This window comes from Tenrec ecaudatus, chromosome 2, assembly GCF_050624435.1.
Source record: "Tenrec ecaudatus isolate mTenEca1 chromosome 2, mTenEca1.hap1, whole genome shotgun sequence".
NCBI classification, from domain to species: domain Eukaryota; kingdom Metazoa; phylum Chordata; class Mammalia; order Afrosoricida; family Tenrecidae; genus Tenrec; species Tenrec ecaudatus.
Genome location: NC_134531.1, coordinates 136,670,081 through 136,695,927, shown reverse-complemented (window position 1 = coordinate 136,695,927; position 25,847 = coordinate 136,670,081). Strand labels below are relative to the sequence as shown.

At 40.8% G+C, this 25,847-nt stretch overlaps 2 protein-coding genes across 7 annotated transcripts in view; both read left to right on the top strand.

Moving 5' to 3' along the window:
- ACSL6 (acyl-CoA synthetase long chain family member 6) overlaps positions 1-10,720 on the top strand; it is a 45,907-nt gene extending 35,187 nt beyond the window's left edge. For 5 of the 6 annotated variants that reach the window (XM_075543104.1, XM_075543105.1, XM_075543106.1 and 2 more), the window contains 4 exons: positions 368-511; positions 1,910-2,011; positions 3,033-3,104; positions 10,583-10,720. In XM_075543104.1, the coding sequence (XP_075399219.1) occupies positions 368-511; positions 1,910-2,011; positions 3,033-3,104; positions 10,583-10,720 (456 nt within the window). The remainder of the gene's footprint in view (positions 1-367; positions 512-1,909; positions 2,012-3,032; positions 3,105-10,582) is intronic. The other variant, XM_075543108.1, reaches the window with a different exon arrangement.
- A 5,241-nt stretch (positions 10,721-15,961) lies between these two features.
- The window catches only part of MEIKIN (meiotic kinetochore factor), an 89,502-nt gene continuing 79,616 nt past the window's right edge, over positions 15,962-25,847 (top strand). The window contains exons 1-3 of the mRNA XM_075542681.1: positions 15,962-16,272; positions 16,694-16,784; positions 18,725-18,785. Coding sequence (XP_075398796.1) covers positions 15,962-16,272; positions 16,694-16,784; positions 18,725-18,785 — 463 coding nt within the window. The remainder of the gene's footprint in view (positions 16,273-16,693; positions 16,785-18,724; positions 18,786-25,847) is intronic.

Below are 25,847 nucleotides of genomic sequence, written 5' to 3'. Positions count from 1 at the left end.
TGAGGGGAAAGGACATCTCGAGCTCAGGACTGGGCAGAACGGGGCCACCCGCCCCAACATGCAGGATGGCGCTCTCCAGCCAAGAGAGGAATAGAGAAGGCAGGGCCTGCTGGATGGGGCAGGATAGGGGTGAGGAGCTTAACTGAAAGAGGCATCAAGACTGCTTTCTTTCTTATTTTTTCCTTTTTCTTTGTTTCAATCATTTTATTGGGAGCGCTCACAGGTATATCATTCCACAGTTCGATCACATCCAGCAGTATTGTACAAGCTACCACACTCAGTCTCAAAACATTTTCTTTCTTCTCAACCTCCTTGATACCAGCTCCCAAGGCATCTTTCCTAAGAAACTCTTTGTCCCTCTCCACAGGCAGGAACTCTTAAAATTATTGATCGGAAAAAGCACATATTTAAGCTTGCTCAGGGAGAATACGTGGCACCTGAGAAGATTGAGAACATCTACATCCGGAGTGAGCCTGTGGCACAAATGTATGTCCATGGGGACAGCTTAAAGGTGAGGCCCAGCCCTTTCCTTTCACACACACATCTGGGTCTGCTGAAATGACACCTGCAGACATGACCCTGAGCATTAGGATTGGATTAACATGGTCAACTCTGATTTCTCTTTGGATGCCAGCATTCTCCTATCTGTATGAAATAAAGAGGGCAAAAGCCTTTTGTAAAGGAGAAATCTTATTTATAGTTTGGTGAATGGCAATTGGGTCAAATAAATTGCTTGACTGAGTAATAATGAACTTGTCACTGACATTCCACCTACTTCCTGAAGGGATTTTTGAGGTAAGCTTTTAAGGAAAGTGCCTAGATAACATGTTTTGTCGATCCTGTCTCTTCCTAAGCCTTGAGTCAGGGTTTCAGTTCTTCCGCTTTCAGAATCTGCAACAGAAGGTTACAGATAAATGTATGAAAAAACAAACAAAACAACAAACCAAATGCGCTGCCATCAAGTTTATCTTGATGGGGCAGAGTGGAGCTCCATCTGGACAGCGGGGCTGTACATTTTTATAGGAGCAGAAAACCTCCGAGAATTCTCCCTTGCAGTGGCCGGTGGGTTTGAACTGCTGACCTTTTGGTTAGTAACTCACTAGGTAACCCACTACGCCAGCGGGGCTCCATGTAGAACAGCGGTTCTCAACCTGTGGGGGTCGGTTTGACCTTTGGGGGTCTAACGACCCTTTTACAGGTGTCCCGATTCATAACAGTAGCAAAATAACAGTTATGAAGTAGCAACGAAAATAATTTTATGATTGGGGGGTCATCAGGAATTGTGTTAAAGAGTTGTGGCATGAGGAAAGTCGAGAACCACTGGTACAGAGTAATGAGAATATGTCGCTCATTATGTGGCTTACTGTTATTATTTGGAGAGAATCTATACTTAGTCTGCTTTTGTTATTACTTAGATTGCAAGTCAACTCTGATATGATTTATACACTTAAAGGCGATGTTTTATAAACTGCTTTTTAAAAAGAACATCCTTATGAGTGAGGATGACCGTGAGGCCACAATGTCAAAAGGATCTGGCAGTACTGGGAATGTTGCGTCCTCCAGTTCATGGAGTTTGGATAAGAGTTGTTTGATTAGCATCCAACGTGTCCTAATTAAAGACCAACATGAAGGCCTGGGGTACATAGCGCTCTAACCTGACTGATTCTCAATCTCGGTGATCTTATGCTTTCTGTTTTACAAAGCTAGCTGCGTACACCAGAAAGCAAGCAGTCGAGAATGTGTGATATTGAGGGACATGTCTCCTGATTCAAGTGGGTATTTTTTTCTTTTTAGAAAAGGGTGGAGTCTTTGAGAAAACCAGGAGATTATTTTTAATCCAGAACCACAAATAGCCCCTTTAAAAAAAAGTTTGGAATGTAACTGTGTTGTTATTTGGTGGGAATTGCAGGCCTTTCTGGTGGGCATTGTCGTTCCCGACCCGGAAATCATGCCTGCCTGGGCCCAGAAGAAAGGATTTGAAGGGACGTATGAAGAGCTCTGTGCAAATAAGGTGAGCAGCTCTGGGCAACTCCAAGGCCGTTCCTGAACCTTTCATGACATGACAACATGGCTTTAGGAGAGTATCCAAAAAGCAGCAGATCAATGACACTCCATCTGTAGGTAGACTTCGTATACCTTTTAAAGTGGTAAACATTCTAGCTGAAGAAACTGCCTCTTAGGAAGTTTGAGAAACCACTGAATTTTAGAGTCAGAAGATATCACACAGCTTCAAGCCTGGTGGGGTGGGAGACAGTGGGGCGCTCACCAAGGGCACAGATGGTTACCAGCAGTGCTGGAGGTGAGCTTACCCTCCCTGATTCCTTGGTCATAGTCTTTCCAAATTTCAGCTACCATTTGTATTCTACTAGCCTTAGAAAGGAGTCCAGATGGTGGAGTGGGTTACATGTTGGGCTGTTTACCATAAGGTCAGCAGCTCAAAACCACCAGCTGCTCCTCGGGAGAAACATGAGACTTTCTATTCCTGTAAAGATTTACAGTCTCAAAAACCCACAGGGGTCACTATGAGTCAGAAATGACTTGATGACAGTGACTTGGAACCTTAGAAAGACCATCATGGAATTGAAAACAATCACTGCTCTTCCTGCTTAGAGTATTAGTCACTCTCAGCTTCAGAGTCTTTGTGGGCACAGGCAGGGCTGCCACCAGGAGGAGCATCGCTGTGCTCTGATCCTGCATTAGCCTCATGAGTCACCCAGTTCATATTTCAACAGCCATAGACCCTACCTCTCCCTGCGGCCCTGGGCTCTCCTGAGGATGGCAGGGGGCCCTGTGATTCACCACCTCATCAAAAGACAAAAACTGAGCCGACCCCCTATCCTGTTCATTTGGCCATCCCCAGGGTAGACTTGCCTGGTACCAGGTGGTAGTTGACCTGCTGCCAGGGAGTGTTGTGGGGGAGTGAAGTAGCTGCACGACTGCCAGTTCTTTGCTCAAAACTCACTGCTTCCTTTATATCTCCACTTGTAAAACGTCTTCTTGCCTTGTAATTATACTGAAATGGTTCAATTCAGGACATGAAGAAAGCCATTTTGGACGATTTGGTGAGGCTAGGAAACGCAGGTGGGCTCCATTCTTTTGAACAGGTAAGTGTAACTTTCTACGTACTCAATACAGCCCTTGACACAGCGATGGCATTTTCTCCCTGGTGATTCTGACCTAGATTTCCCACCCTCCGTGCTGTGGCCGGCTGGTATGCTGTGTACTAAAGGACCCTTGAAGGACTGTCTCAAGCCAACTCTGTGACAGCTTGCCTCCCTAAATGAAATCGGTCATACGGAGGAGATTGCACTAGTCCTTATAATTGCAGACTCGTCCGGCTGACACATTAGTCCTGCTGTCACTGGTAGATCCTGTGAAGTTTACCAAGCTGGCTACAGGGCTCAAGAGCAGAGTCGTGCCTTATTTTTATTTTTATGGGGCTCTGAATGACATTAACTGTCTTCTTACTGCAGCTGCTGGGCTTACTTGCTGTGAGGACGTCAAAAAGGTTGGGCTGGCAGGCCATCATCTGTCGACCCAGCATGCCCTCTACAAAGAGGAGGGAACAAAGAATGTGTGGGGGAGAGACCTCAGCTGTCCTCCAAGGCTTTTTGTCTATGAAATCTTACTATAACTGGGCTCAGGAGCATACTTGGCCTAGTTATATATGCCATCTACACATCCTCTAGTCAAGTTTTCAGAAAGAAAATTTGATTTTAGGAATTTCCTTATTATTAAAATAATTATCTTTCATAAAATGTTGTTTCTCCAATAGGGTCCCTCCAACACAGTGTTAGGGGGCTGCCTTTTAAAGCCAGTTTTCAATATAAAGTCCCTGCCACAATCATTTGTAATCCAAAGGCAGTTCCACAGATTAAGACTTTAATATCTTACAGTTCAAACTGTGGAGCACTAAACATAACTTCAGGGTTTGAAAGAATTGTTTTGTTCTTTTCTTTTGAAATGGATCTTTACCTTAATCCCATTTGAGAAACAGCTTGAACCAGATGTGTCATTGTGGTGTGGGGGAATTGGATCAATGGATCAGTGAATGTTTCAACGGGGGGGGGGGGGGGGGGGGGGGTGTCTGAGGTGTTCGGGGCAAGTATATGTATCTTGGGGGAGTGAAGTCACTAATTTAGAAATCTAATTTAGATTTCTAAATTAGCCAGTACTGACTGCATTACCTTCCCTTAATCAAGAGCTGTATGACTGCATCATGTGATGATGAAGAGCAAGGGCCACACTCCAGTGGTCCCAGGCATGATTAGTTTGCTGCTCTGAAGGGACTGGGGCCATTGCCTGTTTAAACTGTGCTGTCAGTCCCTGGGACAATTTGGGGCATTAGCAACCCCTGCATGCCCCCTTCTGGCAGTGGGGAAAATGGCTTGCCCAAGAGCATGCAGAGAATTCTAGCATTCCTCACTCAGTCCATGGGAGAAAAAAAATACAACTCCTAAGATGATGCTTAAAAGATAACTTTGCCTACATGCCAAGTGTTAGCCGTTGCTTTCATTTGTGACTTTACTGAAAAGGGACGTGTTGTTGGTGATACACCTGCAATAAGCAGAGTTTCTGCTCTAATAATCTGCCTTTTCTGTGGTAACTTCAAGTATAGGGAAGCCATGTGGATTCCCCGAGGCCTTGACCTTTGTTTCCAAGCCATCACCTCCTGATGCTGTCTGTCCTCCTCCTCCCCTTGTTGATCCATGGCATCCTTACCACCACAAACTCACAAACAGCATCTGACCTCAGCTGATCACTTTAAACCTAGTCCCACACCCCTCTGCTGAAGGACTCAATAAGGACAGAGTAAACTGCTGCTTAGGGCTTCCAAGACTACATCTTCATGAGAGTGGACAGCAGCATTGCCCCCCTGCAGAAGGACTGACGGGCTTGAACCACAGACCTTCAGTTAGCAGCCCAACACTTGACCCACTGTGCTTCCAGGGCTCCTTCGGTTGACCACAGAAGGATAAAGCTTGGGTCGCACATCTGAGTGTAGGTATGTTTCCTATTGAGATCTACAGCCTGACATAATTTTTTTATTATTAAATTATTTTATTGGGGGCTCTTACAGCTCTTACCACAATCCAAACATACATCCAGTGTGTCGAGCACATTTGTACATATGTTGTCATCATCATTTTCAAAGCTGACATAAATTATATAAGATAATCTATAATTTATTGTTAGCTTGTTCTTTTTCTTCTTCCTCAAGAATGAATGGTTAGTTAAGGTTTAACTAATTTAAAACACACACACTTGATACCCAAGGCTTAAACTATCCAACAAAAGCTATGAAAGTTCAGATTAATTTGGCCTGGAATTGTCTGAATTAGGGAGAAAAAAAAGTAATTCTGTTTTCAGAAATAAATCCTAGAAGTAGGCTAAAAATTATTCATGGAAATGATCATTGGGAGATATATTTTAAGGAGTAGACCAGAAGCAATTTAAAATAATTTACATCAATAATTAAGATATGTAGATGCCTGGGAAGTACTTGGACATACTTAATCATGATTTAACTATTTTCTTGACATTTATATGCCTTATTATTTGCCATAGGCAATACAAAGTTAATTTTGACAGTTGATAGATTTTTTTTCAAATCTATCTAAAAGCATTTTATTATATTTCCTGTTATTGAAATGAATACTTCGATAACCAATTTGCCTTTAAATCAGAAATGAATTGGGCATTTCTCTAATGAATTTAAATGCTTTCTTTTTCACTCTAGTTAGCTGTCTTAAATCATTCAGATAATAGAAAACATTCCGGTAAATATATTCTGTACAAATATTCTGGTAAAGTCTTTTACTTAGTAATCCATTGAAAAACTTAAAATTCTATATTTCTTCAAGTTATGGAAAGTTCTCTGCTTTAATGAAGTGATATAAATTGAAGCTTTTGAGATCTTTTATTCTGATCCAGTGTTAACATTATAGTATTTCTAAATTTTAAAAGAGGCAAACAACCTGTAAAATCTCCTTATTGACAAGAGTGTGATTTCAGGAAAGGAAGAGTATCTCTTTCTTCTCCAAACCCCCCATCAAAAACTTTGCTTATTAAAAACTGGAAAATCAGTTTCATACTGTGTTTGGCATAAAGAAGATGCTTGTACTTTAAAAAATTAAATTCGTAATTTGGCAATTTGACTATATGAGAAAATAGAAAATCATGATAAACTCAAACCAAACTCACTGCCGTCTATTCAATTCCAACCTATAGCAACCCTATCAGACAGGGTAGAACTGCCCCTATGGGTTTCTGAGACGGTCACTTTTCATGGGAGTAGAAAGCCTCGTCTTTCTAACATGGAACTGCTGATGGTTTCAAGCTGCTGACCTTGCAGATTGCAGCCCAATGCATGACTACTACACCTCCAGAGTCCTAGGATCAGTATAGAAAAGGAAAATTATCCAGGTGCCCCCTCCAAACAAAAAAAAAAGGAAAATTGGTTTATTGATGCACTTCTGAGACACACACAACTGCAGGCTTGGGGGCCGTAGTTATGGTTAATGTTGGTCAAAGAAGTTGTTTGATTCATTTTTTTCTACTTAAAGAACTTAAATAGACCAGAACTGTGGGTTAGACTAGAACAGAGACTGGTAGGCTAGCAGCATTGCTCCTCTGGTTCACAGAAGGACCGAAAGGTGAGCCGTGAACGGTTGGCATGTTGCTTGACCTTCGGCAAGATTGTAATGAATGACACTACTTCTACTCAGGCAGGGATTATTTTGTAGGCACAGTGATAGTGGGCTGCTGGCACATCCCGGCCAGGTAGCTGATTTGATAGGTATTGAAAATCATCCTGTTGGTGCAGTTCTTAGTTCATTGGATCTTAATGTTTTCTTTTATACTCTACTTATTACATAAATAACATACCATTAGGTAGCCCTCTCCATTGAATCCTTCTTCCTGGAGAAGTATTGTTTGTAGACTCCACTTGTACTGCTAGATTTTCAAAGGTGTTCATTCTACCTGAGTCAGGTCCAGTCACACAGTGTTCTACGTGAGCTGTTGGGATTCTAGACCAGCTGAAACAGCCTGCAAGGATCCTGGAGAAATTACACTTTGGCATTTATGTATGTCTCCTTGTAAAATGATACTACTTCTTTGATGCCCAAGAGAAGGTTGAATAGATGGTTTACACTGACCCAAATCTGTATGAGACTGTGTCTTTAACAAGTTAATTCAACACTATTGAAGCTAACTAACTTTGTTGTCGAAGGGTGATTTTCAGGCTTGTTTAAGTAGGAGAACATACTCCCTGCCAACATGTGGATCCTGACACATAGAGACCCTATCCTCTCGGGTTTCTGAGGCTGAGAATCTGCCAGAGCAGATATAGCCTCAGCTTTCCCCTGCAGAGTGGTAGCATGGGTTCAAACTGTCAACCTTTGCAGTTATCAGTCCAACACTTACCCTTGTCCCCCAGATTTTTAGTTCTTCAGTCAAGATTGAGAGTGGAAAGCTGCCTTAGAGGGCTTTTTTATATCAAGAGTTTGGTCTGGAAACCAGAGAAGGAACCTGCTTTCTGAGCAAAGAATTATTTGTCGCATCAAAATACCTACCTGCCAGAACATGAAACTGTTAGCATCAGAGGTTTTGAAAACAATCATTGAAGTTTTTCAATTATTGACATGCAAAATGTATTCAAAACCATGGGTGTGTACCTTGATTTTAATAGCAGTTTCCCTTTGAGAGCTGTATCTCAGACAGCGATCGTTTCCCTTCTTCTGGCTTTTGCACCCCACACTCACCAGAGGACTCTACTGGAAATCTACTTCTCTGACTCTCATCCAGGCTGCAGTTTTGACCTCCAGACTAATACAGTAGATGTCCAAAGATCACTTGGGTCTCTCAGAAGTGTTTCCAACTGCAGGAATATTTTATCTTCTCACTCCCACCCTCAGTATGTTTCTGCCTCCTCCTGTGGTTGTTGACATCTTAGCCTGTGCTCTAGACAGCCCATGATATCCTGATTGCCAAGTCCCGCTCCATAGCCAATTCCACGATTAAACCATCATCGCTTGCCTCTTGACTGAAACAGCATCTAACTCGTCTTCCAACTTCCACATTTGCCCCATCCATTCTTCACAGAGCAATCTTTGCTAAGAGCCATTCTGATTGGCCTCTTACTGCTTAGATTGCTTAAAACAATCATATCCAAACTCCTTAGCTTGACATTTATACAGGTCTGTTATCATTTTGCCCCAGTCTAGCTCTGCAACCACATTTCTTTCTTCTTCTTTACTCGGACCATACACTTCAACCCACACTTGAAATGCCCAAAAGGTACTCTGGCAGGTATTTCCTCTGCCAACACATCCACCTTTCCTCAAGCCACACACCAGCTTCCTCCCCTTGCTTTTTTTCCTGGATAAATCCTACTTGTTCTTCAAAGTTCAACTCCTGGTCTTCTTCCCAGTGAACCCTAATAGCTCAAGCCTGGGTTAGGTAATGTATCAGATGTGCCTTCCTCACAGAAAACCTTGTTCATAATTAAATACATAGGATTTTTTTTTTCCCCTCACAGAACTCCAAAGCAATACACAGCACATTCAGGCCCTCGGAAGCCAAGGTTCTGCCTGTTTTTCTACTCAATTCTTATGGTCACAAGGAAGCTGTATGGTTTCAGATTTTATCCACACTCGGGGAAAAGAGAGGTGGATATGAATGGAAGTAAACATGTTTCCACCATTTATCAGGAAAGCACTTGTCACTTGCCAGTAGTGGATTTCATGCCCCCTAGCTGCAAAGGAGACTGGGAAAGCAGGAGACATGATGGTCATGCTTAACATAGACTGATCTAGCCCCAAACCAAGTCAGCAAGAAAGAAACGGGCAGCGTGTACAAAGAAAGCAAATAACTCGACCTGTCACAGGTGACCCATTCTGTGCTTGTGCAATATCATGCTACAGCCTCTCCCAGTAGATCGTGCACTCCGTGCTGGCAGGGGTTAGATCTTGTTCTTCTTTGTATCCCTAGTGCCTAACACAATGCCTAAGACTTAGACATTGCTCACTATCCATTACACAAAATAGCAAATGATTGTATAGGTACATATAAGACATATTTTGGATTAACACAAAGTGTCGTAGAAGTTCAGAACCCTGTTGCCTATTTAGTGGTGGATTTTAGTCCCAGTTATCAATCAAGATACAGTATCTTGGAGATGCTGTCACGTCATTGGCTCAGCTTAAACTCAGATTTTTCACGTTCTTTTAGAATTGACTGTGGCCCATTCAGCCGGATTCCCATGTGAGGAGAATATCTAGCTCTTTCTAGATAAGTCCTCTCTAGCCCCATTCAGCCATGGAAGAGCCTTCATATCAGGAAGCTTGGGACCAACCTGTCACATGGAAATAGGCAATGTGAATACTAAGTCCGATTTGTTTATAACTCACCTCCCCATAGATGAGATAAATTTACATGACGAGAGTATTTAAATTTAACTGGAACGCATCATTTCATGTAGACCCAACCTTCCTAATGCCACGACCCTTTAATACAGTTCCTCTTGTTGAGGTGACCCCTCACACACACCCATAAAGTTATTTTTGTTGCTACTTCATAACTGTAATTTTGCTAGTTATGAATCAGGCGACCCCTGTGAAAGGGTCGTTTGACCCCAAAGGGATCGCGATCCACAGGTTGAGAACTGCTGGTGGAGACTTTATATTCCTCCTATCAATGGCGGCAGCATCCATGCAGCTATCCCAGCCAGTAACCTGGAGTCCTCAAAGAGTCTCTTTCTTATGCTACATCCTTCCAGCTCATCTTAGAAATGTTCTTAGGATTGTTTACTCTGTCTGAAGCTGCCACTTGGCCTAGGATAGGCCCTTGCCTTCTTTCCCCTGGATTGAACAGATCCTTCTGATTAGTGTCCTTACTGCCAATCTTGTCTTTCTCAACCATCTATTGGTGAAATTGTTCTAAAATGTACGTTCGAGCTCTGTCGTCCACCTGAATAAAAACTTTCAGTGCTGCTCTATTGCCTTCAGGATAAAATGGAAGCTCCTTTGTGACCTGGTCCATCTACCAGTTCAGCTTTGTTACAAGACACCACTTGGGTTTCCTGTCTCGCACAGCCGTTTCTCACCTCCAAAGCTTTGTTCCTGGTGTTCCTTCTGCCTGGATTGCCCTTTTCTACCCACCTCTCCCCGTTTGTTGGTTATCTTTTATACATTCTTTAATAGTCATCCAGTTTAGGGAATCTTCCCTGTTTCTTGATCTTTCCTACTATAACTGTGTTAGATGCCCTTTACCTTATGCATGTAATATAGTCTAATAATTGTTCGATGTGTCTGCTCTATTGGGTAAGAATGGATACTGCTTGAAAGCAGGGTTGCTACTGATTGCCATCTATATCCTCAGTGCCTGCAAGTGTCCGTTTCTGTTGACTGAATAACTGAAGGGAAAAGATGGCTTTCAGACCCGTCAAGTGGCCTTAATGTTCAAATATTAACAGAATCTCAATTTTTACTTATGTATTCCCATATGCCTGTTTACATGAGTATGATACCAATGTTGTGTTATGTTCCTGTTAAAGATGAATTCTGCATTTGGTTTTTAGGTTAAAGCCATTCACATCCATTCTGACATGTTCTCAGTTCAAAATGGCTTGTTGACACCAACACTAAAGGCTAAGAGACCCCAGCTGAGAGAGTACTTCAAAACACAAATCGAAGAGCTTTATTCAATCTCCATATGAAGTTCAAGGAAAGTTCTCAGAATAACGGACTGGGTAGCAATATTATAGTTACTTTTGAAAAGAATGAATCAGAATGATGCAGCTGAGATGAATAAGCACCTGACCTTACGAATGAGCCTTTCCTGTCCCAAGAGGTCTTTAACAATATTTTCTCTATCATCATTAAGTATACTTTATTTTTATTAAAATATTGTAGCAAGCTGATAAAATATCACAAATGGCAATGTAAAAATCAAGATTTTTCTCAAGAACTGTATCACTAAAAGTAATATATTCTCAATGTTCACAGAATTCCTATTAAAAATGAAGGAAAAAATATAACTGATATATTGTACTTAATTATTTGTGGAATAGAAATCAGATACAGCAAATATCCAGGCAATGTGGACTACCTCATTCAATAACTGTTTGAATCTCAGTTAAGTCAGACTTAAAAGGAGTACAGAATCAGGTGGAAACAATGTACAGTAGCTCACATTCTACATAACTTTAGATTCTTTAAACATGACAATCCTTAAAATGTGAAATAGTTTTCTTCCCACTTTTTACTTTTATTCATGAAAAAAATGCAAATTCAGATGTTCTTAAAGCAAATGTTATATTTATATAACAATTTACAAAGATCTTTCCATACTTTTTTCTTCAAATTTCCGCTTATTAAATATTCAGAAACTACTTCAAAGGTAATATGTGTATATTAGTGGACTTCTTACCATAATGATTTCTAAAAGATGTTTGTTGGTTCTATAATGAATGTACCCTCAGAGAAGACACCCAGAGTTATTTCTCAGGGTGAGCAGCAATTCATGTCCCTGTGTTCTCTGCTGGGTCTTCCTGTCTTCGGTTCTCAGCATGTCCATCCAGGCAGGCCTGTGAAGTCCAATGGGACTATTCAGTTATTCTGAATAACCTAATTTTTTAGTGAGACTGTCAAGGCAGGTTGGGGTTAGGAAGGCAGACAGGGTATTATTATCTCCAAATAAAATAATTTTTCAAGAAATAAAAATCATTTTGGAGGACATAAGAACCTCTTCAAAATGCTCCTAGAAAACTTTATAAGTCCATCATATGATATAGCCTTAGGGCATAATTTCCATTCCTAACATTTTTAAGTGCTTCTATATTAACCACAAAAACCTCCTCTCGTTAAAAAAAAAGAAAATTTCAAAAAGAGAACCTCCTCTCTTGCATTATGTGTTTAGACATGCCCTGCCCCTGGGTGTCAACAGTTTCATGTAAAGCCCAGGTACCATGGACAACAATTAAGCTTCAAGCTATAGACTGTACATCTGAAGAAGGCACAATTCCAAAGAAAGAGTTTTTCTTCTGTAGAGACAGGTCTCTGAAAACAGAGGAGCGGTGGGCCAGAAGCTTCTTTCAGCCGAATTCCAAGCTGTAAATAAATGCTGAAACCACATGGTTACACTGGCCCTTTGGAAGAATCATCTACTTACATGTCAGTCTTGTTAAAGTGGACCACAGCTTCATTGGATGTAATGATCCAGTCTTTTATAGATTCCTTCAGCATATTCTCTCTGAAGACCCACTGCTTGCACTTAAGGGTTTGCCATTTAGTAAATGAGTTACAGGCGCATTAATTTTGAAAGACATTTCTGAATAAATAATCTAAATGTGACCGAAAACACAGCTAGATAGTATTAATTTTGTCACATATTCAACTAATTAAAGGTGAACATTGATGCTTGAATTGGATATTAATACTATTTTAAAAGCCAGTGATGTCACATTACAAAGAAGTTGTTGCCCAATGTCCTATTCGAGTAAAATTTCACTTAGCTTGGTTTTCAAAAAGAATTTTGGATAATGTAATATAAGCAAGTGATTTAAAACTTCTGGTTCTACTATACTTTTTGGTAGTTGATTACTGCCGATTATGAAAAACTTTAGATTTCTTCTTTTTCTCACTTAAAAGATTTTGTTTCTACTAACCTTCCTGATCTGTGTAAAAAAATCATCATACTTGGTCCAATAATAGTGAAGATATGCTAAGATAACTAAAGAGTGAAACCTAAATATATTGCATGTACATTCCTATCTGTGTAGCTCCACCTAAATTTTTAATAAAGTAAAAATAAAACATTTCCCAATATGATTCTGTGAAAAGAAAAAAAAGTGTTTCTCTTTAACCAACATAGAAAACAGAATGTGCTAAGACATTCACATTCAGATTGGGCATGGACCTAAATCTGATGGTCTAACAGTCAATTCCTTAAGCATAAACATGTTCGTAAATGTTTGGCTTTTTTTTACATGTTGCTCATTCAAATATGTTAGTACTTCTTGTGTTTTGTAAATGAATTCTGTTGTGTATATTGTAAAATGAAATTATATCAATTTTTTTTCTTTTTGTCGCAAATGATATCTTTATATTATATTGTGATTTCCTCTCCAGATGGGAAGGCAGACTCTGTCCAGGTGGGGTGTGTAGGCCTAGCTCCATGTATTAGGATTTCACCAACTCTGAAGTCCAAGGAAAACACACACTGTGCCTCCCTGCTATGAGCAAGTTACCTTTGCACTCAAGATTTCAGTAAAACATCATGTAGAACTTTTCACTGCACATTTTAAATCAGATAATGTTTGTAGCACCTTAAAATCTGTTCATTTGATATGCTTACCCATCAAAGAATCAATATCCTTTTATTTTTTGCAGCAAAGAAAATTGACTATTTTCCAACTATATAAAGCACAAATATGATATAGTTGTTTAGAATGTAAAATACTATACCATGAATGTAAAGAATGGGGAAATGTATTTTTGCATGAAAGCAGACCACTTGCAAACTTGCTTCTATCTCAGGAAAAAAAATTATCATACATAAAATTGGTAAATGAAATGTTGGGCTAAGTTGGCTGTATTTCCTCGCTTGTCTTTTTTTTTTTTTAAGAAGCTTTTTCGTTTTAAAAATGGATCCTAGTAGTCTGAATTTCCTCTCCAGTGTGCTGCACAGTCCTTTCTGTGAATGCACAATTAGCTGCCCTAAGAATGGGATTCGCATTCCTGTGAGGACTAAACCCCAACGGGAAACTCTTTAGTTAGAACACATTACTGGCTGTAACAGAAGCAATAAATTCCTGGTGTACAAGCTGTAAACCTGATCTCAAACTGAAAAGCCTAAATATTCACTTGATTGATTAATTTCATTTTCCTTAAGTGATTGCAATGATTGTGTGTGGGGAAAGACTGGGTATTTTTTGAAGAATTGCTTAATCTACTTTCAGTTTTTTTAAATTGAGGGGATTAAAATATTACTTTTTAAATATGCATAAGTATATCTTAACTGTAATTATATTTTAAGTGGCTTTGTTATAATAGCATGCATGTCAAATATAAATGCATTTATGAAAACTTTTGTAATAAAATAAAAGATTTTTCATTTCTCAAAGTTGCTTATAATTACTATTTTCTGTATTTGTATAATTCCCTGATGTTAGTATATTTGATAACACAATTAGTGTCGGTTTGGTAAACATCAAGGCTTTAAAAGTTTTGTGGAAAAAATCCATTATCCTTTCATTCCTTTTGCCCATGAACTTTCTGAAGTCTCCTCAGATGAAACTAGGTCACAACTCAGGGTCTGTAAGGTAATGGGTACAATTTCTTCAATCGGTGCCTTTGACTGTGTCTAACCTGTGCAGATTCTACCTTTCCATAGTTTTGTACCATCCATTCCTCTTCTTACAACTATTAGTGTAGCTGGCCCATTTTTATCTCTTGTGTGAACTCGGTGGTCCACACTTAACTAATCTTTCTGTTTTCTGCCTGCGCATTCTCAAATGTCACCACCGCATCCCAGCCAAATTGGAAATCTGGCCATGTCACTCTCCTATTTAACAGTCCTACAATGACTCCCCAGTTGGCAGGATACAGTTCAGGTCCCTGGGCCAGCAAGCACACACAGCCGTGAAGGATCAAGCATGTCTCCCGCCCCTCCCCTAAAGAACCTTGGCTCCAAACATCTCAAGGACTTAAAAAAAAAAATCATTTTATTGGGGGCTCTTAAAGCTCTTATCACAATCCATACATGACATCCATTTTGTCAAACACATCTGTACATGTTGTCATCTTTTTCAAAACATTTTCTTTCTCTTTGAGCCCATTACCAGCTCATTCCCCCCCCCCTCTCTCCCATGCTCCCTTGATAATTTATAAATGTTTTTTTTTCATGTCTTGCGCCGACTGTTGTCTCATTTCACCCACTTTTCTGCTGTCCGTCCCCCTGGAGTGGGGGCCATCTCAAGGACTTTTTGTAGCGCTCTACAAGTATCAGGCTTCTCTGTGCCTCCGCTCTGCTTTTCCTAGTTGACCCCTGCAAACTCAGCTCAAGCATCCTTTCTGCAGGGTCTTCCGTGGCCCCTTGTCCCGTGGCCCACGCCCGCTCAGACTGAGCTGCCTGGCGTGGCAGTCCCATGGCAACCTCAAACAGCCTACTGCATGAGATCCGCCTGTTCCCATGTTGCGTTTTCCTGACGACCCAACAGTGGGAGGTCCATTTCGCCCATCACTGTGATTGAATCTAGTCAATCACGCAAGATGAAAACAGCTGTCGGTTAAACTCCTAAAGCTCCTGTGGAATTTTCTGTCTTGAAGGAAGATGCGAATGTGGTTCCCGGGTGGGGGCTCAGGGTCGGTGTGTCCCGGATTCTAGCAAGACCCAGAAGGCTTTGGTCTTCACAGGACCAGGGCCACCCCGGTCACTGCCGGCCGGGGACTCTGCTCCCTGTCACCTCCATGTGCCCTTGGCCCTCCACCTCCTTGAACCGGGTCAGCCTGGCCCGGTCCAGTGCTCGGGTGCCGCCTCACTGCCGTGCAGAGGAGCGGGGCGCGCGGCCTCGGAAGCCGAGGTCGGGCCTGGTCGACCTAAGAGGCCCGAGGACGGCGGCGCCTCCAGAGCAAGGCGAGGAAAGGGCTTTGTCCAACTCGTGTCCGGCGGGCCCAGCTAGGAGGAGGCCTGTGCCGAGGCGCGGGTGCCACGCGGGCCGCGCGCCTCCCGGGGGCGGGGCCGCCACCTCGCGGGCGTCTTCCCAGAAGGCGCTGCGCGGCGCTACCGGCATAAAAAGGCGGGAAGCAGGCCCCAGGCCGTCGTGGCACCTTCGCCCCCCCTCCCCCTTTCCTCTCACCTTCCCGCTTCTCGGCGCCCCGGGCCTCGCCTGGGCGCGACTCCCCGCCCTAGAGTGCCGCTCCTCAAGGAGGCGCGGGGAGGCCTGCGGTGCGTGCCAATGTGGCCGCTCCGGGTCTATACGCGCAAGAAGGGAGCTGCCCACAGGCTCAACGTCACCCCTACTCCGGACCGCGGCGCCCCCGCCAAGGCGGAGGCCCCCCTAGGCGCGGGCGGGCGGCTCCCGGCTCGCTGTCTGCCCCGCCGGCCGGCCGGGCTGGCGGGCGGAACCCCGGGGCGCGGGCGCCGCGGGCTGGGCCTGGGCGCTGGGCCTGCGGCGGCGTTTGGCCCTCCCGCAGGCCCGCGGGGGACGCGGCCTGGGCGCCGTCTGCCGAAGGTGCCCGAGGGAGCCGAGCCCAGCGGGCCTGCGAGGTGCGTGCCCTGCGGCGGCCACAGCCCCGGGCCGACCTGCGGGCCGCCCGAACTCACCCCCATTCGAAGAGTTAACGAAGGACTAAGGGGGTGACCCTCTTCCCCGCCTTCTCAGAGCATGGCCCCACGGATTGGACCGAAAGTGTTATTTCACTGAACCCCCCCCCCCAAAAAAAATTTTTTTTTAATGAAAATAACCTTGCCTGTTACTGCCAAGCAAGCAAATGAGATGAGAACCTCTGTGAATGCTATTTTGTTTTGTTTTTAAAAGTATCATTTGGGGGACGGGGTGCAATGTAACATACCCTGTTCCTTCTTAAGAAAGGTCCTCCAAGAGCCTCCAGGTTCTGAACAGCAAAGAACAGATGCTTGGACAGGGAAGCCCAGGTGGCAGGAACTAACTGTGTTGTTTGTTTGTTAGCACTCCATTAAGAGTTACAGGAGAGAAACGCCTGAAAGAAAATGGCACCGGTGAAGAGAGCCAAGATGGGAAGAGGGCCCCCTCATTGAGTGTACGTATGGGTCTCCTGTGACTGGCTGGTCCTTGTAAATCCTCCTGGAGACCCCCGGTGCCTCATCCACCTTAGAAGAAAAGAACAAAATGGTCTGTGTCAACTAACACCCCCTTCGGTTTCAACTGCTTGTATAAAACGGTGATCTTCAGACAGGGCTTTGGATTTCTGACTCAAGTTGGTTTATGGCCAGACGCTTCCCATACAGTTCACTGATAAGCATTTGAGAATTAAATGCTGCTAGCTAATTTTCTGTGTGACAGATAAGAAACTTAATAACTTAACTCCTTTTGTTTGGTAGTACTTCAGTACTTTAAAGCCATTGTTTCACATGTGACTTTCCATGAACAGCAAGAAATAGGATTCATTACTACTATGGTATTAGATAGCTTCTTGACTGCTTTGTGTAAGATGGATTCTGTATGGTATTTAAGACTGTACCTTAAAAAAAAAAAAAAAAAACCACCTCCCTGCCATTATGGCTCATAGCAACTCTACCAGACAGGGTAAAACTGCCCCTGTGGGTTTCCACAACTATATAGCTCTTTAGCAGAGTAGGAAGCTTGTCTTTCTCCTGTACTTCAAACGTTTGGAAGAAATTCACATTTTAAAAATTGCTTGAGACTTACTTGATGTTAGACATGAAATTTGATAGTCAAAGTGTGGGCTTTCAGCGTACATATCACACTAACACACACTACCATTTGTGTGTGTGTAAGAGGAGAAAGGAGAGCAATTTTAACAAGGCAATTTTTTAAAAGGCAAAGGCTCTTGTGTATCCTAACACACACACACACCCTCTCTCCCCCCCAACTCCTCTGGGAAAAAGGGAGATTTCCTCTTAGAGATAGCAGTGAGTATCCTACAAACGTTTCCGTGTATGCGTCAAATTGTTGTTGCTGTTAGATGCCATCAAGTTGGTTCTGACTCAGCAACCCTGTGTTCGAATGAGCAAAACACTGCTCAATAATCCTACACTATCCTCACAATTGTTTGAACCCATTGTTAAAGCCATAGGTATCCACCCATCTAGTTAAGGACTTACTCTATTTCATTGCCTCTCCAATTTGCCAAGCATGATGTCCTTTTTCAGGGATTGGTCTCTCCTGATCACATGTCCAAAACACGTGAAACATACTTGCCTCTCAGGACCATTCTGGCTGTCTTCTTCCAAGACAGATGTGTTGTTCTTTTGGCAGTCCCTGGTACTTTGCCAGCACCATGATTCAAATACATCAATTTTTCTTCATCGAATAAGTCTTCCTCATTCGATGTCTTAACTTTCATATGCATAGAAGGTTATTGAAAATACCATGGATGGGTCAGGCACACCTTCATCCTAAAATCATTACCATCAGACAAATACAGTGGATCAGGAAGTTGGATCATATTTAATATTTTTTATTTATGTTGACATACTGGCACCATGTTACCTAAAAGTTTTAAAACAAAATCTTCAATAGCTGAAAGCATGATGTTTTAATTTCCAAAATTTTCTCACATTATTTTCCATTTACTCCTCTTTTTTTGTGTATATGCAACACCTATTCACTGTTCACATTGAAGATAATTGTATACTTACACATGTAACAAGCAATCCCTTATTTGCTTGTCCTTTAATTTCTGGTGTTTTTAATGTATATATCAACCTTTTATTTATTTTGCTTTTATACTTGGAGGGGGAAAAGTTCTCTAAGGAATCAGAAAAATAGTCACCTTTGCATCTACTTAGTGGTTATTCCCATTGTTATAGATTATTGACTCCCTAGCATTATATTTAATATCTATAGATTGCATCTGTTATCAGTAAGCTGAGCATTATATGTATGAAATGATAAATGAATTTAATATTTGCATTTTAAAATAGCCAAGTCAATGTCATATATAATTTTAAAAATTCAGTCTCACAATTTACACTATAACTTTCTTATTCCATGTAGGAATCAGTGACTGATGACCTCCAGGAGAACAGTAGTTCATCAAATAGTGAAGTAATGTCAGGTAAAACTGCCAGTCATGAACCACTCAGCTGCCTGTCCTTCCTTCAAACAAAAGCATTTGTTCATACCCCTGCCCTATATTCCCTTAGGGATCTATCCTTATTCCAAGATAAATTCTTCTGCCTTTACTCTGGATTTCATCCTCAAAACTCTCAAGCACATAAAAGTAAATGTGTGATTACAATAGGGATAAGTTCTATAAGATAAATATTTAATGACAAGTATAACTTCCTGAGTTCAGTTGGAATGGAAAGAATAGGAAAGGTTTCTTGAAGGAATAGAAATGGAATTGAGATTTGAAGAATGGTAGAAATCAACTTTACACAGAGATTAGCAAAAAATAATCCAGGCATGTGCAAAGATCCTAAATTGAGATTGATAAGTACGTGTTCAGTAAATGGAAAAAGGCGAGTGTGACTGGAATATAGAGATTAGGAGGTATTGTAATTATAAGACGGACGTGGCCAGTCAGAGACTATGCCAAAATATTGACCTTTTTCCTTGTAGTAGAAAGAAGTCAATAAAGTGTGGGTTTTTAAAATAGAAATTGATGTGATCACTGGATGATACATGGAAAAAGAAGGCAAAAGGAATAAGAGAGGGATGCCAGTAGACCATTTAGGAAGGTATTGCAGTAATTCAAGGGAGAAATAATGGCAGGATACTAACGTGGTGAGGTTAAAGATGAAACAAAGTGGACAGATCTGCTGTGAAGTTGACAGGATTTGACACATGACTAGTTAAGGGGATGCAAGGTACCGAGGATGACTGCTGCTTCCGACTTGCGTAACTAGATGCCCAGTGGAGTCTTCTATTGAAGAAGATCTAGTTTAAGGGAATGATTATAAATTCCATTTGTAATGTGTATGGATACCTTTATGACAACCAAGTAGCAATGTGAAGTAGGCAGTGTGGGTTTGGAGGGATCGATATAGAAATTTGTGATAAAATTTGTATAATTGAATAATTGAAGTCCTTGGAAATAAAGGGTGTCATCAGAAATCAATAGTTCCAAGGTGTTCTTAAAAGATTATGAAATCTATATAATTAAGCCTGGGATTTTCCATCCTTTCAATAGCATATTATTTTTGGTAAAGGCATGTATTTTCAGTCAATGAAGGCATTTTGAATAAATTTACATTATTATTTTTTAAAGATGAGATCAGGTTGATGAATTCATCAAGAGTAGTGAAAACCACTGCAGAGCTAAGAGTAGCTCTAGAGATACATTTCAACCTCTTGGACAATAACTCTAAAATATTATAAGGAACGCTGACATACTAGTCAGAGTGGCAAATTAAAAACTATATTTGAAATATTTGTTCCCCTTCTACTCATTCCCGTTTTATGCTAAAAACAGCACTTGCTGTAGCAAATAACACCCAAAATAGGTGCGCATCTGTAAGATTACAGGTTAGTTTTAGGGTTGGAATGAGAAGCAGAGGAGTACCTGAAGTTGTTCCAGGTTACCACAAAGATTGGGGGCAGGGGGGGTTGAAATATAATACTTACGATTGTTAGGTCCAGGATAGATATAGAGTGACTTTCTGAAAAGGGAATTCTGATACAGGAGGCATCCTGATACATGCTTGTATCAGCATACAAAGAGATGATTTCATAGGGACATGATGGATCTCTCATCCATAATTTGGTTTGGATTTTAAGACTGATAAGGCTACCTTCATACCAGGAGAACATAGAAAGGCTTTATTGGATATTGAGGCTTTTAGAGTGAAGGTGAAACTCCCAAGACAATTTAAAAATGGCTTAAGACAGTAGATAGTAGTATGTCCCGAGTGAGGGGTTTTCATGCTTGGTTTGATTTACTGCCAAAGAAAGGAGCACCATGGCTTTCTTACCAACTTTACCAGATGTTGGGCACTGGGGGAAAACTGGAGACTGTGGCTTAAAAGCTATTGAATATTTTAAAATGTAGCATACTTTAATATGCTAACTTAGATTAGTGTATTTGCTGAGGGGCAGCAAAAAAGAGGAAGGTCCTCAATAAGATGAATTGACATGGTGGCTGCAACAATGGGCTCAACCATGAACAAGTGCAAGGATGACACGGAACTGGGTGCTGTTTCATCCTGTTATACATAGGGTCGCTGTGAGTCAGAACTGACTCATTCACCTCACAACAACATAGAATGGGAGAAAATGTTTGAGAGCAGTATCTGAGAAGAGACCTGGTGGCACAGTGGTTAAATGGTCCACTGTTACCTGGAAAGTTGGCAGTTCTAACCCACCAGCTGCTTCAAAGGGAAAAGATGTGGCACTCTGCCTCAGTACGGGTTTTACTGCCTTGGAAATGTAGTCTGCCCTATAAAGTCATTGTGTTGGAATAATTTCTAACAGCAATGGATTTTGTTGTCTTATTGTTTATATATCTGATTTGGGTTTAATGTCCAGAATACTCATACATAGAGAACTGTTAGAGATCAACATCAAAAAGGCAACATAATAAAAAAAATAGGCAAAGGATCTAGACAGACATTTCTTCAAAGAAAATGTGCAAAGGGCCAATAATCACATGAAAAAAAAGTTCAACCTCATCAGTAGTTGTTAGGTGCCATCAAAGTCTGTTCAGACCCATAGCGACCCTATGCACAACAGAGCTAATGTGAGGATAGTCCTGTGTCGTCCTCCCTGTTCCCTCTGCTTGAGCCCATTGTTGGAGCCACTGTTTGTCAACCCATCTCCTGATCTCCCTCTATTTCACTGCTCTTCTGCTATACCAAACATGATATCCTTCTCCAGGGACTGTGCTCTCCTGACAGTATGTCCAAAGTATGTCTGACGAAGCCTCACCATTCTTGCCTCTACGGAGCACTCTATCTACTCTTCTTCCAAGACAGGTTTGTTTGTTGTTTTAGGAGTTTGTGACACTTTCAGTATTCTTCACCAGCACCACAGTTCAAATGCACTGATTCAACTTCAGTCTTCTTCAGTAATTAGGAAAAGGCAAGTCAAAACCACAATGAAACCACTACCTATAAAATGACTATTATTAGAAAAGTGGAAAATGACAAATATAGCCAAAAATGTGGATTATTTGAAGTTCTCATTGTAAATTTCTGTGGACACTGTGGCAAAGAGTTTTGCCATTTCCTCAGAAAAAATAAACATAGGATTCCTTATGAGGGAGTAACAGAAAGTTCATGGGGAAATGACATTATCTTTCAATTCCACTTTTCCGCTATTTTTTTGAAGCCCCATTATAGTGCTACAAGATTCGTTAAAAAAAAAAAAAGTCTCACAGCTTTTCACCACCATTCTTTAGTCTCCAGAGACAACTTCTTTCAACTCTGTTCGCTGTTTCTTGTGATTATTTACCTCTGTATTCTATCTGTAGTCAACATTTGTATTATCTATTGCTATGACTTCAACTAGTTGAACCGTGTTACTATCGTCATGTTTTTGATATAGATTGTGCTTTTCCTCCATGTTATTGATTCCCTAAGTATCTATCACTATTTCACTACAATTTCTTGAAAAGTATAAGGTCCCCCCCTAATTTAAAGTCACCTTGTATTGTTAGGTCACCTTGTAGCTTCCATCTTTCTTTTCCTCCCTCCTCCTCTACCTATCATTCTTCTTTCTTAAAGTTTATTTTTTTGTGTGGTAAAACATAAATATTTTCCCCCAAACTGCTGATTTACCTTGGTAGCAAATAGTTCTTTGAGACTACTGACGATAGACAAGACCCATTAAGGTGAAATGAGCAATTAAACTATCCAACAGATTACATACAGTGTCCTCAAAATGGCTACCTTGAAAGAGTGAAGCATCTTTATCTACTGACAGCAATGCAAAAACTACTTTGTGACTTGAAACAGATGCTCATGAGGGAAAAAAAAGTTTTATTTAATTTTATCTAAATATACTTCCAGTCAATAATCTAGTAACATTTTTCCTCCCAATATAATACTCCCTTTCCATAAAGCTGTTCCTGGGAACCAGACAGTTTATATGATGAGGGGTTTAAGTTAGAGAAATTGCTTGCATTTTGAATCGGTTTAAATAAGCAGTAACTTTTTGCTTCCCTCTTAATGTACTAATAGTTGTGTCTAAAAAATGCAGTTCTTAAAAAGTTACTATTTCTGATTTCTTTATTATCTGTAACCTTTGGAACGTAATCACACGAAATGTAGATATAAAACATATATTCTAATTTCAAACTCTCATTTATTAGTGTACCATTCAATCTTTTATTTTAAAAAATAATAAAACAAAACAAGAAAAGCAAGAAAAACAAGTCTAATGGTAGTTTTATGCCGTTCTTTTGAAAAGGAAGCTGTTCCTGTTAACCAGCCCGCACTCCAGTCGTAAACACTTCGTTTACTTGTCTTGGTCAATGAGGAGATTTTGTTTCACCACATAGCTTCTGGTTATCAGAAGGCGTTTGGTCCTGCTGCTGTAGGTGTATTCCTTCCAATAGTTTCCATCTTCATCTTTGCTTTTGAAGGCATTTCCATCTGGTTCACTATCTTCAGCTTCATTAAAAGCCACTGTTACGACAGAAAGCATTTGGGAGCACAAGTTGGCACTGTTTCTTTAGGCTTACTTGATCCACCTTTGATGGACATGGCTCATGCTCTCTTTGTCATTCGCTTGTGCCAAATTCCTACTTGGGGAATCTTTGTAGGCATTGTTGGAAGCCTTCAGCTTATTCAGCTGATCATGTCTCAGTGCTGGGGCCGGAGCGTTCTCTCCCATTCCTGTGGCCTCCATAGCCCCAGTTATCGATTCTCCAGCTTCTCCTCCTCTACCACCCAGTCTGCCATCTTCTCCCGCCCCAGTCTCTTCTGCACCATGCCAAAGATGCATAGCCCTGCCTAGCCAAAATACAATATTTGAACCTTCAAATTTTTCATTGTAAGATATATGAGGGGGTACTTAAAAAAGACCCCGAAAACTCTGCTGGGTGACTGACTCCCTCTTAGTTAGCGGTGTTGCCTGGGAAGGTTCTCTCTGGTTACAATGAATTTTTTTTGTAAAAGCAGTTTTAGTCACATCCTTTATGTGATGGCCGATTTAAAAAACAGGATGCAACAGTGAAATTTTGTTTCCTGCTCAAGAAAATTTCCACAGAAAGTATTGTGATATTGAGCACAGATTACAAGGGAAAAACTCAAGTGTCTGAGTGATTTTCTCATTTCAAAAAAGGTGAAATGTCAATTGATGGCAAACCTCATTCTGGACATCTGTCAACTTCCTGAATGGACAAAAATGTCAACTCATAGTACATTTGGATTTGGTTCCACCAGGTCATACTGTTAGTCAAACTTTCTATTTAAAGGAGTGGAAAAGATTGCATAACAGTGTACGACAAAAAGGTCTGATTTGTGGCAGACAGTGAACTGGTTTTGCCTCCACAACAAAATGCTCCTGCTCACGCAGCCATCTCAGTGTTCCAGTTTTTGGCAAAAAGAGTGTGCCCCTCATTCCCCACACACGTTACTCACCTGACCTCACTTCATGCGGCTTCCTTTTGTTTCCTGGAATACAGAGGGACATGAAAGGACAGCGATTTGACAACATAGAAGAGGTGAAGAATAAAACGAGGCAGGTGCTGTCAGCCATCCAAAGGATGAGTTTGAAAAATGTTACCAAAAATGGAATCACAGATTTGACCAAGATATTAAGTGTAATTGAGAGTAGGTGATAAGGTTGCTGTGTTTTAAAAAAAAAGTAAAATAAATACATAGCTTTGGAAAAAAAACGTTTTGGGGGATGTACCCCCTTGTATATATAAAATATGTGATTTTTCATGGTTTTTCCTGTCTTTGGTGTGTCTACTTATTCTCTTAAAGTCACTTTTAAAGAAAAGCTTCTCATTTTGATGAAATTAGATTTATCATTGTTATTTTACAAATCATACTTCATGTCATATCAAATAAATCTGCCTAATGCAGTGACAAAGATTTTTTTTCCTGTACTTTCTTCCAAACACTTTATAGTGTTAGGATTTCCATTGAGGTTTAAACCTCTTATACTGTTAATTTTTGTATATGATACAATGTAGGTATGACTGCAAATTCTTAATTTTGGCATATAAATACCCAATGAATTATTCTAGTACATGCTGTTGAAAAGACCATTCTTTCTCCATTGTATTGACTTTACATCTTAATAAAAAATGAGTTGATCAGATACAAGGAAACTTCAAAAATATTCTAGAAAAAAATTCATTATATTTTAATCATATTTTTTACACTTTAAAAATCTCCTTCCTATATACAGGTCTATTTCTGGGCTTTCTATTCAGTCCTTTGGTCTATTTGTCTATTATTAGGCTCACTATTTTTCTAATGGAATAATCCTTTGCTCTCCTCAGCCAGTTTATAATGAATGTGTTACTTATACACTAGACATGCATTTTTGACTCAAGAATCAAAACTGAACCAAAATGGAGAAGTAATACAACATTGTAAGGATAAAACTTTAAAATCGAAAAATGGGAAGGTATTTTAATTATATTACTTTGATGAAGTACAATATAACTAAGACAGATCAAGAGAGAATTGTTAGGTGCAATCTGGTTGGTTCTGACTCATGTGGTTCGGTGCCATCGAGTTATTTCCAACCCATAGCGACCCTGTGCACAGTATAAGGGAACGCTGTGTCCAGCCCTGCAGCATGTTCATAGTTGTTCCTATATTGAGCCCACGATTGCAGCCATTGTGTCAATCTGCCCCTTCGAGGGCCTTCCTCTTTTCACTGCCCTCTTCTTAACTTGATGTCCTCCTCCAGGGACTGTCTCTCCTGACAACATGTTCAAATTGTGCAAGGTGAAGTCTCACCGTCCTTGCCTCTGGAGCACTGTGGCCATACTTCTTCCAAGACAGACTGATTTGCCCTTTTGGCAATATATAGTACTTTCAGTATTCTCCAACACCACAGTTCAAATGCACCGATTCTTCTCCAGTCTTCCTTATTCCGTGTCCAGCTTTCACTGTAAACCACTTTAGAGTTAATTATAGAAAATAACTTTTATATTGATAAAATACTGTCTTTGCTATTTTGTCTCAGTTTGCAACCTACAGTGCATAGCAAATCC